Source organism: Populus nigra, chromosome 9 (assembly GCF_951802175.1).
Source record: "Populus nigra chromosome 9, ddPopNigr1.1, whole genome shotgun sequence".
Lineage (NCBI taxonomy): Eukaryota > Viridiplantae > Streptophyta > Magnoliopsida > Malpighiales > Salicaceae > Populus > Populus nigra.
The window spans coordinates 12247097-12265620 of NC_084860.1; the positions used below are offsets into that span (position 1 = coordinate 12247097).

The 18524-nt window shown below is 33.0% G+C and overlaps 1 protein-coding gene across 1 annotated transcript; it reads left to right on the forward strand.

Moving 5' to 3' along the window:
* Window positions 1-2786: 2786 nt before the first annotated feature.
* LOC133702760 (uncharacterized) lies at window positions 2787-5130 on the forward strand. Its single transcript, XM_062127081.1, has 4 exons — window positions 2787-4311; window positions 4400-4504; window positions 4773-4865; window positions 4961-5130. Exons 1-4 carry the CDS (start codon window positions 2787-2789, stop codon window positions 5128-5130), a joined length of 1893 nt encoding a protein of 630 aa, XP_061983065.1.
* Window positions 5131-18524: the final 13394 nt, after the last annotated feature.

Below are 18524 nucleotides of genomic sequence, written 5' to 3' on the forward strand. Positions count from 1 at the left end.
GTGTGCATGCGCCTGCAGTGGAAGATGATGCGGACGCGGACCTCTCTCTTCACGTGACCAGATGGGTTTTGGCGTGATCAAAGTGGGGCCCTTCTGTCAACAGATTGTAGAACAACGCGCATAAAAAGAAGAGTGAAAAAATAACTCGCAAATCATGAGTCTGTTGAGCTCAGCTGTACATCGACAGCACAAGAATTTAACCATGGTAATATATAGTAGTAGTAATGGATGATGGGTAATCATTGCTTCAGCAATCATTACTGCTTCAAAAATCTTTAATTACTTTTGTTTCGGGACCATAACAGGAAAATTCCATCGGCCAACATGCCCACAATTCAATACCTAATTAAATGGTTTCTCTGAGTTTTTCTTTCTCTTTTTTTGCACATTGAATTTTTTTTTCCTAAGAAAACATGGTGAAGTATGTTTTTACATCCCCTCCCCCTCTCTCTCGCTTACTAGTGATCTCATTATTTTTCCTTTTCTCACCGTAAAACACTTCCAAAATATCATGAGATTACCCTTTCTCTAACATGAGATCGCCACCCTCTTTCTCTTTCCATCTCAGGTCAAGTTTTTTTCAGCCAAAACCATCACCACTGATCACTATTACGATCCATATTTTATATTTAGAGGTATATTCAACACTTTTTTTTATTAATTTGATGTAATTTATGCTAATGTGTGTCAATTTGATTTTAAAAAGTTAGGGTTTAGAATTAAAGATTTTTTGAAAGATTTAGAGTTTTTTTTTGTAATCAGGCTAATTAGATATAATTTGAGTTGATAATCATGTTATTTTATAAAATAATAAATGATTTTGAGTTATTGTTGATTGTGAATTAAGGTTAGAGTTAGTGTTTATTTAGGTTAAATCATGGATTATACTGAATTAAGTATAAAATAAGATAATTAACAATGAAATACATTAATTGAGTTGATATTTTGTTATGATAACAAAATTCAATGAATTTAGGTGTTCACCAATTAATTTGATGAATTTAGGTTTTGACCGATTATGTTATTGTTATGGTTTTGTTGATAAATTATATACTTTTACTAACCTCACAATATTAATAAATTAGACTTGTGTTTTGTTTTGTTGTGTTGCTTGATAGAATGTCTGGTAATTTAGGAATATTATGCTTTCATGGTGGTACCATTACACCAGTGTTTTAAGACCCGGCCCGGCCCGGCCCGACGGGTCGACCCGTGACCCGGGCGACCCGGGTCTGTGGCCGGGCCGGGTCCAAGCAAAAAACAGGCTGGGAATTGGCTCGGCCAGACCCGGTCGATCCGGAGGGTCGACCCGGGAACCGGCCGGCCCGGCCAAACCCGGCTGAGACCTGGGTATATTTTTTTTTTATATCCTCATGCCCGAAACGACGTCGTTTTAGCCTTTACAATTAAAAAGCCAAAACGACAACAGCAGAGGGACGAAAGCATTGCAATTTACAGAGCACCGAACTGCAGAAGTGAGAAGAAGACCTAATTAATTTCAAGAAATTTTCAAACCCATTTCACTCTCAGTCGCGAAGAAGAGCAGATGAGCAGAAGACTCTTGAATCCTTGATCGCCGTTTCAATTCTGAGCATAAGGTTAGATGAGCTTTTACTGGTTTATTTCTTCTTTCGCCTTTCGCTATCCTCTATTTCATCTTCTTCCCTCTCGGTTGAACTTGCAGGAGAGTATAACAGTGGCATCGGTTCTTCCCTCTGTTGACCCATCAATTCTTCCCATCGATTGACCTAACGATTCTTCCCACAGGTATGTATCTCGTTTTCTCTGTTCTTTTATTTTTCTGCGATTTCAAAGCCTCGGTCGGAGACCTTTACAGTCACCTCCTTTATCTTTATAGTTAGTGGTTCTATCTTAGTTTCTTTCCATTTTCGTTTTAGATTATTATTTTGTGTTTTCGACAGTACTGGATTGTGAAAACTGAAATGTGAATATTTCGTTCTTTAATTTTTGTAGCTGTGAATATTCTGCAAGTAGCTGTGAATATTGTTGTTAATTTTTGGCCGTCCCTGTTCGTTTACTTCTGCTTAAGTTGATATTGGTTGACTGTTCGTTTGCTTCAGCTTCAGCTTCTGCTTCTGCTTCTGCTTCCGTGATGTTGATATATTGATTTTATGAATGGTGTTGGCCATTTCAGTTTTCTGTGATGTTGATATAATGGTTGGCCGTTTAACTGAATTTGTGAGAATTAGTTATTAGTTATTGTTGAATTGAACTTGTTGAGTTCTAAGATAAGACAGGATGAAGTATTGTGTGCAGTAGCATGAAATCAGAATTTTGTTATAGAAATGAATTGAAACTTTAATTATGGTAGTAATTAGTAATCTCGTTGAAAGAATTTTCCAATGATATCTTATAAATTATGCCAGGTCCTTAAAATGTCTTCACATGATGGTAGTACTCCAAGTAGTGATCCTTCAACGGCCCAATCATCTCAACCTTCAATTTCCATGTCAAGTGGTAGTAGAGGAAGAACAGATTTGGCATGGGGTCATTGTAGAGAAGCTCCTGAACTTAGTGTTGGATGTAAAAAAACTAAATTAGTATGTTTATATTGTGCTAAAGTATTTGCGGGTGGTGGCATTAATCGATTTAAGCAACACTTAGCTGGAGCTAAAGGAGAAGTTGAACAATGTCGCAAATATCCTCCTGATGTTCGACATCAAATGCTTTTGAACCTTAAAGGAAATGTTGAAAAAAAAAAAAGAGTTAGAGAAATGCAAGCAAATTTCAATCCATTTAATGCACAACAAAGAGAGCATGAAGAGATGATGATTAGGCAATTAGAAGATGATGGTGATGATGATGATGAGGAGGAGGATGATGAGGATGTCAATACTAAAAAACATATGTTACCACCGAAGGTTGCAAAAAAGAAAAAGATTCAAAGCACCAGCACTGTAAAACAATCAACTACAAGTTATGGAAAGCAGAAGAAATCTGCAACATTAGGGACATATTTCATGCTGAGAACAACTTCTGGTGCTCAAAAGTCTCTTCAGAATTGTTGGCAAAGGAAAGAAGCAGTTGAACGGTGTGATCTTGCTTTAGCGAAGTGGATGTTTGATGCATGTGTGCCATTTAATGCTGTTAACTCTGTGTATTATCAGCATGCCATAGATGCTGTAACAACCATGGGTCCTAGTTATAAAGGACCAAATTTGCATGCTATCCGTGGTTATTACTTGGCAAAAACGGTTGATGAAGTGAAGATTTATGTTGAGAGTTATCGAGAGATTTGGAAGAAGACTGGTTGCACATTAATGGCTGATGGATGGACTGATCAGAAGAGGAGGACTTTAATTAACTTCTTAGTATATTGTCCTAAAGGAACAGTTTTTTTGAAAACCGTGGATGTATCAGATGTCTCAAAGACTGCTAGATTGTTGTATCAGTTGTTTAGAGAGGTTGTTTTATATGTTGGGGTAGAAAACATTGTGCATATGGTGACTGATAATGCTGCAAATTATGTTGCTGCTGGCAGGTTATTGATGGAAGAATTTCCTTCAATATTGTGGTCTCCTTGTGCTGCTCATTGCATCAACCTCATACTCCAGGACATTGGTAAATTGCAGTCAGTTTGTTGTGTTGTTGAGCATGCTTCTGGTATCACAAAGTACATTTATAATCATTGTTATCCATTGTATTTGATGAGGAAGTTCACTAGAGGAAAAGAAATACTTCGTCCAGCTCCTACTCGTTTTGCCACCAATTTCATTGCATTGCAAAGCATTTTAGCTCATAAAGATGAGTTGAGAGCTATGGTGACATCTAGGGAATGGGTCTCATCTGCTTATGCTAAAGATATCAAAGGAAAAAAATTTGTTGACAGTGTGCTAGACTCTTTGTTTTGGGAAGAATGTGTAATAATTGTGCGAATGAGTGAACCTTTAGTTCGAGTTCTACGATTGGTTGATGGTGATGATAGACCTTCGATGGGATATTTGTATGATGCTATTCATCATGCAAAAGAAGAAATGATGAGGAGATTTCAAAAGAGAAAGCCTAGAGTGAAACCTTTCATAGACATTATCAATAATCGGTGGGATGGACAATTTTATAGAAATCTTTTTGCAGCGGCATTTTGGTTGAATCCTCGATTTCAATATGATGCAAATATAATGGATAAACATATGAGAACCATTTCTGGACTTCTAGATGTTCTTGAGAAGTATGCACATGGAAATCTACCATTGCAAAGTAAGATTACAAGTGAGATGAAGTTTTTTAGGAATGCTGAACATGACTTTGGCCGAGCGTCTGCAATAAATAATCGCACCCTTATGCCTCCAGGTATATAATTTTTATATTTAAAAATATTATTTGACATAGTCTTTCACAATTGACATAGTTTTACATTACTCATTATTTTTTTGTATAGATGAATGGTGGATGACATATGGAACCAGCGCTCCAAATCTACAACAATTGGCTATACGAGTGTTAAGTCAAACTTGTAGTTCTTCAGGATGTGAGAGAAATTGGAGTATGTTTGAACATATTCATTCCAAGAAGAGAAATAGATTGGAGCACCAAAGGCTTAATGACCTTGTTTACGTCCACTGCAATCTAAGATTGAAGCAAAAGTATTTTTCTTTTCTCTAATTCCTTAAATATTATTTTATCTTGTTTAGTAGCATTATTAATACTTATATTGTGTTTACCTTCACTTTTAATATATAGGAATTATTGGAAAGGAAGAAATTATGATCCAATTAATGTTGAGACAATTTTTGACATTGAAAATTGGGTAGTCGAAGATGACCCATCAATCTTGACAACGGAAGAAGTAGAGAGTTTTCACCAAGCTCTATCAACTATGACCATACAAGATACTTTAGATGATGGTAATTAATGATTGATTATTTAGTGATAAATATTATTTAAAATAAAGTATTGTTTAACACATAATATTTATTTGTTAATTATGTTTGAAATGTAGATGTCATAAATGTTAATGAGATTGAAGATGATTGTGATGATGAAGTTTCAAAGGAGCATGCTGATGATTTATTAGGTGTTGACAAGATTGGCTCATTTCCATCGACATTTGATCCAAATTTTGCTGCCATAGACACAGAAGAACTTAATGTGTTCATTCAACAAAAGTGAATGTGTTGTTGATTTAGAATTTATGTTGTTGGATGTTTTGTTTAAAATATTTTAGAATTTAATTTATGTTGTTGGATGTTTTGTTTAAAATATTTTAGAATTTTATATTTGGTTTGTGTTTTGGATATTGAATTAAATTTATGTTGTTGGTTTAAAATTTAAATTTGGTTTATGTAAGTGTTGCATTGTAAATTTGTAACTAGTTAGGTGTTTTATATATGTGGTTTTTTTTTTTTGGGTTGACCCGGGTCAACCCGGGTGAACCCATCTGACCCGTGACCCGATCATTGGACCGGGTCGATGACCGGGTCGGGTTTTAAAACTATGCATTACACTATCGAGAATGGTAACATTTATAATGGAGAAAGCCATGAGTTCCTAACTGTTGTATCAAATATGTCTTCTAACGAGTTATCTAGAATGTTAAGTGATCGACTTGGTTGGAATATGCTTGAAATAAAACTCGAAATCACTTAGAGGATGTTGTGAACTAGGATCAGTTAAGATCGTTATGTCGATGTATCAATCTACAATGACATAACTGTGAGTTTGATATTTGGGTTTGCTCGAATTAATAAGATTAAAATGCTAGAACTCTACTTGAATAGTAAACTTAAACAAGGAAACTCTTCTAGTATTGAGTTGACTCGGATTCTAAATAACTCTAAGAGAACCACACAAACATCACAAGCAGCTGGTCTGTCTAGGTTAAGTGGTAATGCAAGGAGACAAATATTGGTACATGAAATTATTAATATAAAACCTCAATTGGGTATGACATCTACTTCATAATGTTATGGAGAATCTAAACTAAGTAATGATGAAGATGACCACCACATTGATAGAGTTAAGGTTAAGGAGAAAACATGACACCTCCTACTCTTGAATTTGAGGTTGTGAATGGGGATGACTAATATGGATGCAATGGCTAGGCTAATAGTAGCATGCATTCGGGCTTATTAGTTGATGAATTAGACGTTGAAAAAAATTCAAAAACAAGTTTAAATATATTAATGCAGTTAAGCGATGGTATATTAAAAGTTCATTGCAGTACAAAGTATATTGTTCAACTAAAACTTATGCTTAGTTGCAATGCGTTTAGGAACTAAGATGTAGATGGTATTTATGTGGAACATATCACTAGAGGTCTAATTTATGGAAAATTTCAAAATTAAAAGGGCTACACACATATTGAAACCCCCTTGTTTTGCAACTATATCGTTAGATTAACTCAGATCTCATTATTGAAGTAATGTCAATAATTATGAAAAAAGATATAAGTACAAGTGTTGTAATGATTCAAGGTATGTGGAGAGGGATTACGAGCATGGCGTCTCATATTGGAAGGCATGGATGTGTATGTGAAAAATATTAAATATAGTTACATGATATGTTATGAGAATTATGAATAGATGTATACTTAGGTTAATTGTAATAAAATGTTATATTATGTTAATTGTCTATATACTTTTATTAATTAGGATTGAAGATGTTATGTGAATTGTGTTTTAAGGCTCGAAAACTAGTTATTTAAATTTTACAAATTATGGTTTTTTTGGGTAGAGAGTTAATGCATGAAAATTTTTTTTCTAGTTGTGTCTCATCATTAAGTCGTAGATATTATGTGTGACTTGTATGTCACATATATTATACGCGGCTCACGTGTTGTAGCTGATATTTGTGACTCGATTAAATGAGTTAGATCTCTAAATGTGTTTTTTTTTCCTTTCATGTATTAAAAAAAAACATTTTTTTTTGTTACTGTTCGTACCAGTTCTTGTCAAAAATATTTAAAATGCTTTCTCTACATAACTAGGGCATCATGCTACTGGTTAAAGAAACAGCAATGGCAGCACAACTAATTCCCCGTAGTAAAATAAAATAAAATTAGAGAATTACACTAATTTCTCGTAATAGTAGTGATAGTGACAACTACTTCTATTTTAAAAAAAATAATTTAATTAATAATAATACTAATAAGATTATTATTATTATTATTATTATCATTCCCCTTCTCATTGGACGGCTCTAGTTTCTCACTAATTCACATTTCTTTCACCTGGTGGAAGGAGCACTCATTTCCTCCTTGCCCTCTATTCGTTACTTTTGGTTTTATTGTGTTCTTGTCCTGTTGCGGAGGCAATAGTACTTTTTTTTTTTTGAGTTCCTCGTTAACACGGTTAAAATAACATTTCTTTAAAATTTATAATTTTTTATTTAAATTTATTTATGTTTTTAAATTATTTTGATTTGAATATATATATATATATATATATATTCACAAGTTGTTGTACTTCAGGTCTTTTTAAATAATAACATTGCAATTTATCTATAATTATTATGGATTGATCATGTTGTAATGCTCTAAGTTGTTGGTTGATATTTGAACCCGTTTACTCTAAAATGTCGGCTTTTATCTATATACGTACTCATTAGCCCGTCAAGAGTGGGTTTAATATTTATTTATTTTTAGTTAAGATATTTCTATCATTTAACTTTACCATATTGTATTTGTATTTTTTTCTATAAAAATTAAACGTTTTAATTTAATTTAATTTTTCTACAAAGGATTTACGTCTAAAATTAGTACAAATATCCATATCTAGTTTATTTTTTATTAAGATTATTATTAAATAATAGGGAGTTTTTTTTTTTTCTAAGTTTCTCTATAATTTAAATATGTAATGTTAGAGCTAAAGAATCGTAGCTTTTAACCTCGCTAAACATCATGTCATGAAGGTTTGCTGGCTTCAAGCATGGCATGTAAAAGGCCAACGTGACTAGATTCCAATAAGAGGAACGAAGACAGAAAGGCTATGATGGTTGGAGGCGAGAGAAGAGAGGAAAAGGAAAAGAAAATAAAGAAGAAGAAATGATGAACGAAAGTGATGTTTAATAACAGTGATCTCATCAATGAACATCGTCTTCTTATTTTAATTATGATATGATTTAGTGGGAAATAATATCTAACGTGAAAAGTAACAATTGACTCCATAATATTAATCTTCCTAGAGTGATTGCCAGTGGCCTGAGTCTCCGGAGCTGAAGTCTCATCCCTTTTTACGGTCCTTAATTTTCTTCAGCAGCATTGAAGCCAACTGGAGCAGTGGCTTCCTCTCCGACAGCAACCTCCGTCCTCTTGGCATGCCCGTGGGAGCCATGGATTTTTGGTCCACTTCCTTCGCTGATTTGCCTCACGTTTTCTGCTGCTTGTCTTGTGCTCCAAAAGAACACCAAAGGATTGTTAGCCATATATATATAGTTGACCACAGTAAAAAAACTAAGCTGCAAGTGAAAAGCAGTCATTATAACTGAAAGATGCAACGGTTTGTCAAAGACTAAGTACGTTTCGGATCAAAATGCTCATAACAAATGCTCATAGACACTCCTTACATGGGCACAGCCGCCTTCTGATAGTAGTAATTGAAGTAGGGAAAGAGCTGCATGGTCTTCCGCATGAAACCAGAACCCAGCACTAGAGCCATGATGAAGGTTAAATGAGAGTTTCCCACTGATTTTCTCCAGGGAACTCTGGATTCAGTGGCTCCTTTTTGTGCTCCAACTGAGCTCTGATGCAAGATTTATATGCAGTAACTTCACCAGATGCTGGCCAGTCTGAATGGTCAGTACTGAAATCCAAACGGAAAAAAACAAAGACAACTCACTTACCTCATATTTGAATCTTCCCACGAAGTTTAATTTTCAACACATGCATGTTTACGTCGTTATTGTACCAAGATGCAGAGGGTTACGTTAATCACTGATTTTTAAACCAACAGGCGTCGATTAGTACTCTAACAACCTCTATTATTTGGTCTTCGCCTTCATTTCCTTAGGAGTCAATAGAGTCCACGCCTTCATTTCTTTTCTTTTTTTTCTATTTTTTTATTAATGATCCATGTGTTATAAAATTATATAAATTATATATATTAAGATTTTACCTAACAACTTAAACTATAGAATTGAGATAGTTTTTGAAAGAAGTATTATTAAAAATAATTATAATTTATTTTAATTATATTTTTAATTTCATTTAACAATTTAAATTTCTACATCGAGATAGTTTTTCAATCCAAATATTATACTAGTATTTATTTTAATTAGTTGAGGTGGACCATTAACTCCATCATTTTATCTTAAGAACTTGACTAATTACATCAAGTTTGCCGTCAACTATTGAAAATTTTAATTTAAGGTGTGTCTACACTTATAAAATTTGACAATGTATAAATAATTTTGACTCGGTCAAGTTCTCACAAGTGTCTTACCCTACTTATCAATTAATCTAACCTCCCACTCATTTCGAGGAGGAATTGTCATGAAACGTACTTATTGCGGATCAATAATCTAATAATTGAATCTACAATATATTCAAGAAATATACTTCCTAGTTTTTCTTTAAGAGCTATTATCTACAAAAATCTCCAGTTTGGTCTTGGGATTTTAGAGCATAACAATCTTTAAAATTACTAGAGGAATCTTGTTAAATATATCTATATAAATCTTCGTCAACTTTTTAGACTATATCTATATCTACATAAATAATTATTCTAAGATCCCAAATGGATTGGAAAACAGACATCCGTATCTTTCCATCAATATATGGTAGGCTTACTAATTCATTTGGACGAAAAAAAATAACATGTTTGAAGTCAAGACTGAAATCCGCTAGGAATACGCGAGAATTGAAGAAAGATTATTTCCTTATGTATTGTGGATTTCAATCAATACAAGGATTTCTTAATGCTCTTGAAAACATGCGTGGTAGATATTGTCTTACCTATTCTACAAGTATTTCATGTCAAACAATAAGATATTTATGACAACAACTAATATCCATAGTTTGCAAGGTTTTTATATTTATTATGGAATGTATGTGGTGGTAAGGAGACTTAGAATTATTTTGTTGATCTTTTTCTTATTGAAAAGGGAGATAATGGGAGGCTATTTGAAAGATATATTTCAACCACTTTCTTTTTTATTTTTTAGAGTATATTTTTGGCTAAACAAAGGAAGAAACTTCAACATTTAAGATATCTTTCAAGCAAGGAAAGATGATTAATGGACAACATAAAGGGACACTCATTATTCTATATTATTTTAAAAAATATTGTGTATGCAACTTTTCCCTTCAATGGACACATTTTTGTTTTCTCAAAGATCAATTTCTTCTTAGCAAGAATATAATGTTTTTAAAAAATATTTGTATAAAACATAAAAAAAACAATTATAGATAAATTAGAATAATCTTTTTAAAGCATTAAATACATATAAAATAATTTCTTAAAAAATTATTATTGAAAAAGAATAAATAAACAATGTAAGAAATTAGAGAGAATGAGTATTAATTTAAATATAAATAAAAAACTTATTTAGAAAACATAAAGTGGATGCAACTTTTTCCTTTATTGCACATATTTGTTTTTTTTTTATCTCAAAGGTCACCTTTTTTAACTAAGAATAAATAATTTTTATTTTTAAAAATAAATCTTATTTATATAAAATATAAAAAGAATTGTACATGAATTATAATAATCTATGCAAAATATTAAATACATATAAAATAAATAAATAAAATCACTATTTAAAAAAAAAATTAAATAAACAATCTAAAAAGTTATAGAGAAGGGGTAATGATTTAAATATAAATAAAAAAAATTTCAAAAAAAAAAAAAACATACAAACAAAAAAACAAAAATATAAAAACAAAAAGAGATCAAACGCTATTGGGCCTGGTAAGTCAAGTCCGAACGCCTTATCCATTTTTAAAAAGGCACTCACATGGCCCTACAAGGTTAGACCCACACACGAGAGCCTTTTTTTGTTTAATGGTTCAAACGACATGTTATCTACTTTAAAATATTTTGAAAAAAACAAAAGCAAGCAAAGTTTTGCTTGTTTTTTCCTAGATTATAGTCCTAGTGGTGTAAAAAAAAGAGGTTGATGATTTCTTGATCTAGAAATTCATTTTCATCTATTTTTGACTCAAAAACATCTATAAAACATCCTAAATATAGTGATAAACTCGTATATGATCTCAAACAACAAAAAAAATCTACCAAGAAAACAAAATCAATCCAAAATAAAAATAAAATAAAATTATTGAGTTTAGATTTACCATTTCAAGCAAGTTTATAGGCAAAAAATACATGACTAAACTCCCTTTATTAATGAAATTCATTAACACAAAAATTGATATTTTTGTTGAAAAAATTAGTGTTAATCGAAACTTTTTTTCTCTTTTACTAAAATTCAATCATTTTTTTAATCTTAAATCAAAGACTAAAATGTAAGGAAAATAAAGATTTGAACTAAAATTGAGTTTATTAAAAAAAAAAAGAGAGGAATCTAAAGTGTATAGTTTGAAAAGCAGACTGAAGGACAAATATTGAAAAAACATTACAAAATCGTCATCTACAGTGCAGTGAAACACTGTTACAGTCTTTGTATAATATAATGCTAATATTGTTATTCCATTGACCCGTTCAAAACGAGGACAGCATTGGCATAATAAATTATTATGATTACAAAAATATTGACATACTCGCGAGGCGTTGACCACTCGACACGCGTTCTCCACTTTGGTTTTTTATCCCTCAAATTAGGCAGAACTTGACTTTGAAAGAGGTGTCAGAGAATGTCCGACTTGACTTTTAATGAGGGACAGAGAATATATTATTTTTTATTTAAAAATATATTAAAATAAAAAACAGACCACATAAACGTGGAACTTGAATAGGAGAAATTGGAGGTCCAGGGGGGTAGGGTTTTGTTTTTTCAGATTGATTATGGCTGATAAACGTGGAACTTGAATTTAAGCCCCCGCCCCTCTTGATTTTCCAGTATCAATCAACAGACTAGAAACCCATTTACAGGGGAATCTCATATATATATATATATATATATATATAAGATAAAAAGTCCAGAGAATGGCATGGAAAGTTTCTTTTCCAAAACTCCTTGAATGATAATGCTGCAAATCCCCCCTGCCCTTGTCAAAACAAGGCATTTTTACGCACTGATACTCATCATTACAATACAACTCCTGTACAACAGGAAATGCAAAAGCTCAGCTGGCCTGTATTGTAATGACGCCAAAGGCTGCCATGCTCGCGTTTCAATTTCCCAAAGAGAAGATAAGTTAGCCTCTAATAGATGTAACTACGTGTACCGTGGAATGTATCACCATCATTGCAAAACCACAACTGGATGCTGGAAAGAGAGCTCCTGCGGGATTAGCCTCACTTTTCTCACTTTCCCAAGTGAGTTAATATCCTGCTGATCAAAACTTCCTTCTTCCCTGTAACTGGAAGATTGTGCGCTGTCAAGTAATACTTCAGCTCTGTTACTGTCAAGTCCTTCAACTGCAAAACAGATCCATGAAAAGGGGGATTGTTATCCTTTAATTTAGTAACCTATATTCGATTTCCTTGTTCATTTGTTACAGTAAGATATTATATATAATTTAAACAAACTATAAGCAAATAATTTCCACCAACCAATTTTATTTAGCTCAAGGTGCTATTGACATTTTTGTCCAACTTCGAGTGAATATGCTATAATCTCCAAGTATCTCTAGTTAACATTCAAATAGAAACAACATAGCTTCCGATATTTTTCTAGATCACTTGTTTTTTGATAATGACTTTAAAAACGCTTAAAAGGAATCAGTTCTTCTGTTCCCTTTTCATCTTCCTAAATGATTTATTAACTTGTTTGGATGGTGCGATCCCAGAGGGAAAAAAATCATTAACTTGTTTGGATCAATAAAATAACTTTATAGCCCCCCATACATAAAACAGCGATTACTTTTATTTGGATTGCGACTTTTTTCGAGGAAACCTTTTTCTGTAGGTATTTCTGTTCATTGAACAAACGAAGCCTGCAGTTTTTTATTGATCTCGAGAAATGTTTAAAAGAAGGCTTTGTTTACTCAAACCAATTGTCTATATTGATGGTTAAGCCAACTTTGTGCACTTGATTAAGACAAACACCATCATACCTGGCCAGTTGTCAGCAAGATCAGGCCAGTTGTAGCTCGCAGACTCCTTAGCTGCATTTTCAGCAGCTGTTTTCTGTTTTTTGGAGGCGTCGCTTGCTTTTCCATTGCCCATGTCACTTTTCTCATCATAATTTTCTCCATAGACAGAAAGCTTGAACTCTTCTACTGCTTTAACAACTCCTGGTGTGCATGCGGTATCATAAATGTGAACTTTTGTCAGGTTAACAAAAATGATTGTGAAGATCCACATGAAGGGCAGGGAATGAAAGAATGGTGGGTGCAGCAAAGGATAGGAAGATACGAGTTGATCTTACCTGGCCATGCCTTCTTCATCAGGAAGATGATCATCACATATTGTTATGGAGAATCTAACTTGAGTAATAACAAAGATGATCATAACATTGATAGAGTTGAGGTTAAGGAGAAAGATGAGGAAGATATGAAATTATGAGGATGTTGAGTTAGTTGAGCATATAAATCAATACATGACACCTTATACTCTTGAATTTAAGGTTGTGAGTTGAGATGACCAATATAGATGCAATGACTAGGATAATAATAGCATGCATTCGGGCTTATTAGTTGACGAATTGGAGGTTGGAAAAAAATTCAAAGACAAGCCTAAATGTATTAATACAGTTAAGCAATGCATTACCAAAATTCATTACAATATAAGGTCCATCGTTCAACTAAAACTTATGCTTAGTTGTAATGCGTTTAGGAACTAAAATATAGATGGTATTTACATGGAGGATATCATTAGAGATCTAATTCATGAGAAATTTCAAAATTAAAAGGGATACACACATGTCATAACTCTCTTGTTCTGTAGCTTTATCGTCAGATTGACTCAGATTTCATTGTTGAAGTGATGTCCATAATTATTAAAAAGGATATAAGTACAAGTGTTGCAACGATTCAAGGTATGTAGAGAGGGATTATGAGCATGACATCGCATATTGGAAGGTGTGGATGACTAAGTAGAAAATATTGAAACGGTTGTTTGGTACATACAAAAAGTTATTTCAAAACCTACGTAGAATGCTACTAGCCATTAAATACCCAAATCCAAGAACGATTATCATTTGGGATTATAAAATGATTATTGACAATAAGACAATATCTTGGAGAGCATTTTAGGCATTTGGTACTTCAATCGATGAGTTTAAATAATGTTGTCCTGTAATTAATATTGAGTTGTTGGTTACACGTGCTTATGATGCAAATAATAGAGTTTCTTCGTTGTATTTTGCTATTATCAAAGAAGAGACAAACAATAATTAAAATTGGTTTTTAAATTTGCTTTGTCGATATTTAATTGGTGGTCACACCAGGTTATGTATTATATCAGATAGACATGCAATGATTAAGAATTCCATGGAACAAATTATTTCCAATCCTATTAGATATCATCAATTTTATTCACAATACTTTGTGAGTAACTTCAAAGGGATCTAAAATTTGGTTAGCATAAGTCTCGTTGCACTACTTCAATATTGTTGAGATGCATTGCCCAAATCAGGTAATGCGATAATTTTATCTATCTCAGCACATATCAAATTATATTGATATCGGTGATGAGCTGCATGATAAGAGTCATTAGAATAAGCACGATGAAGACTAGTTGGTGATTCATGCTCTTGTTTAAAGTTTTAATATGGTAGAACGGATCCTGTTTTTTAGGAGCGATATCTAATTGTTGATGTGGATACCTATATAAGATGGTATCTGACCATTATACATTATTTTATTACACATACCTAGTCCTGTTTCTCGAGGTGCCTATGTAATGCGATGCATTATGCATCCTGATATCCGAGACATAATTAATTGGTATGCAATACTACTTTACATACAAAATTTAGTAAATATTTTTCATGTTATTATATGCAACAGCCCGACCCAACATGCTGTATATTATCTGCTTTGAGCCTTACTGCCCTCACGGTTTTGTTCTTGATGACGCGAGCCAACTTTGAAACCTGATGCCCCAAAACGCGTACAACATGTTAGCAACTAGCACTACTAATAAGATGCTGGCTCTGGATGCTCGCTACTGATATGGGATATCACAATCCTTCCACCTTAAGACGAGTCATGCTCGACTCTGATACCAAATGTAATAGCCTGACCCAATCTGCCATATATTATCCGTTTTGGGCCTTACCGCCCTCACGGTTTTATTCCTGGTGACGCGAGCTCACTTTTAAACCTGACGCCCCAAAACATGTATGACAAGTTGCAACCGACACTCTTAATAAGACTAGCTACCACACCTTCACTCGCCAATATGAGATATTACAATCCACCCCCCTTAAGGAGCCCGATGATCCCATCAGCACAATCGGACAGCCAATGAGGTCGGCCCAACATGCTGTATATTGTCCGTTTTGGGGCTTACCGCCCTCACGGCTTTGTTCTTAGTGACGCGAGCCCACTTTTGAGTCTAACGCCCCAAAACACGTACAACATATTAGCAACCAACACTTCAAATAAGACCCTGGCTCTAAACACTCGCTTCCGATATGGGAAATCACAATCCCCCCCACCTTAAGACGAGTCGTCCTCGGATCTGATACTAAATGTAACAGCCCGGCCCAACATGTTGTATATTGTTCGCTTTGGGCCTTACCGCCCTCACGGTTTTGTTCTTGGTGACGCGAGTTCATTTTTTAGCATGACGTCCTAAACTGCGTACAACATGTTAGCAACTGGCACTACTAATAAGGCCCTAGCTCTGGACACTCGCTTCCGATATGGGATATTACATTATAAATGATGAGTACTAATGAATTTTTAATATATGCATGTGGATTCATTACTTAGTACGAGAGATTTAGAATGCAACAAGAACTATCTATCAAGACGTCAATGAGATTGGACATATTATAGCTAACACTACACTGAATTTGTGTCGTGGTGAACTTTAAAGTTTAGGGAGTCTGAGCATCTTGAAGCGACATCAACGGAGTATGAGATTGTTTATTATGGGAGTGTTAGGGATGGTGGTTTGTCCATGAACGTCGTAGGCTCGTCTAGGAGCTGGGGTGATATTGATGTTGACACCTACATAAACATGTCCTCGAGTTGGACTAATTGGGGTAGTGGTGCAAATCCACTCACGAGCATCTAAGTTCTGTCCATAAGATGTGGTGATACTGGTACTCTTTACCCCTACATTGATGCTATAAACTCATCCTCGAGTTGGAAAAGTTGGGGTGGTACTCCATACCCATCCATGAAAGGCGGTAATTATTAAATATAGTTATATTATATGTTATGAGAATTATGAATAGATGTATACTTAGGTTAATTGTAATACAATGTTATATTATGTTAATCATCTGTATAATTTTGTTAATTAGGATTGAAGATGTTATATGAATTGTGTTTTAAGGCTGGAAAACTAATTATTTGAATTTTGCAAGTTATGGTTTTTTTGGGCACAGACTTAATGCATGAAGAAATTTTTTCTAGTTGTATCTCATCATTAAGTCGTAGATGTTATGTGTGACTCATATGTCACATATATTATATGCGGCTCGCGTGTCGCAGCTACTATTTATGTCAAGACTCGAATTCCAGGTCCATTACCGGCAACGCAGGAGCGGTGTCGAAAGGACACTCCACCTTCGCTAAGCCTTAAACGGATATATGAAAAGAATAATTTATTCAAAAATACGCAGCATTTTAACTTAGGTTGGGTTTGGGCTGACTTGGGCTTAGGTTTGGGCCAAAAGTTTGGGTCTTACAATTTGTGACTCGATTAAATGTGTTAGATCTCTAAATATTTTTTGAACTATGCTAAAATCCCTAAAAATTCTGGTTTATAGCTGTAATCCTCATATTTATCAATCCTAAGAAAAATATAAATTATTGTTTTTGTTGGAATTATGTTTTTCAAGAAATAAAAAATAATAAAGAGTTATTATTAAATAACTAAGATGGTTAATTGCATGCTTCAATTTATATTAATGTTAATTATGAATTAATTTTACCTGAAAACCAATTATTTCCAGAAAAATGTGTTTTTTCTCTCATGTATTTTTTTAAAAAAGCTTTTTTTTTGTTACTATTCGTACCAGATCTTGTCAAAAAATTTTAAAATGTTTTCTCTACGTAACTAGGGCAGCATGCTACTGGTCAAAGAAGCATCAATGACAACGCAACTACTTTCCTATAGTAAAATAAAATAAAAGTATAAACTAAGGAGAGTTGGCAAAGAGAATTATACACATTCCTCGTACTAGTAGTGACTAGTGACAACTACCCCTATTTTAAGAAAAATAATTTAATAAATAATAATCCTAATAAGATTATTATTATTATTATTATCATCATCATCATTATCATCATCATCATCATTATCATTCTTCTTCTCATTTAATTTTATTTTTTTTATTATCGAATTCTCTAGTCACTTTTATAGCATGTAAAAATTATATCAATAGGATCCTTAGATCATTAGCAAGTCTATGAAAGTAGCTAGGCTTGCATGATTTGTGATTTGTGATATATCATGGAAGTTATAGCAAAATTAAGATTTTGAAAAGAAAAAAAAAAGATCTATTAGCAACTTTAAGGTGTAGGCTTACATTAGGTTTTTTTATATATAATGACGGGTTTGTTTAGTTTTTTGAATTATTTTGATAATATAAAATGAATATTTAAATTTTGAACTTAAATTAAAAAAATATAATTTCATTTAATATCAATACTAAGAATTTGAATTTGAATTTGAATTTTTTTATAAATTTATTTAGTTCAGATTTTATTATTATGCTTTTTTATTTTAATTATCAAAGTAATAACTAATAAAGAATTTTGAAAAAATATAATTGTTTTTCAAGAAAATAAAACAGATTCAGTCGATATTTACCAATAAATGTTTTTTAACGAGAAACGTTTTTATACAATTTTTTTGTCAGAAATTCCATCAAAAAATTATTTTCTAAAATAACTTCTTAGTATTTGTAATGAAATATTTTGTGTCACAAGTTATTGGACTTGAGGTCTTTCAAGTAATGACATCGTACCTAATTTATCATCACTATTTTCAAGCATGGCATGTAAAAGGCCAACGAGACTAGATTCCAATTAGAGGAACGAAGACAGAAGGCGATGATGGTTGGTGGCGAGAGAAGAGAGGAAAAGGAAAAGAAAATAAAGAAGAAGAAATTGAGAGATTTTTTTTTATTTTGTTTTACAGAATGATAAACAAAAGTGATATTTAATAACAGTGATCTCATCAATGAACATCGGCATCTAATTTTAATTATGATATGATTTAGTGGGAAATATCTAACGTGAAAAGTAACAATCGACGCCATAGCATTAACCTTCCTAGAGTAATTGCCAGGGGCCTGAGTCGCTGGAGCTGAAGTATCATCCT

Bases quoted from the DNA above. Each gene is read 5' to 3' on its own strand.
- LOC133702760 (XM_062127081.1), top strand. From the start codon at position 2,787: ATGATGATTAGGCAATTAGAAGATGATGGTGATGATGATGATGAGGAG. The intron at 4,312-4,399 runs GTATATAATTTT...TTTTTTGTATAG, and splicing joins TCGCACCCTTATGCCTCCAG to ATGAATGGTGGATGACATAT. The intron at 4,866-4,960 runs GTAATTAATGAT...TTTGAAATGTAG, and splicing joins ACAAGATACTTTAGATGATG to ATGTCATAAATGTTAATGAG.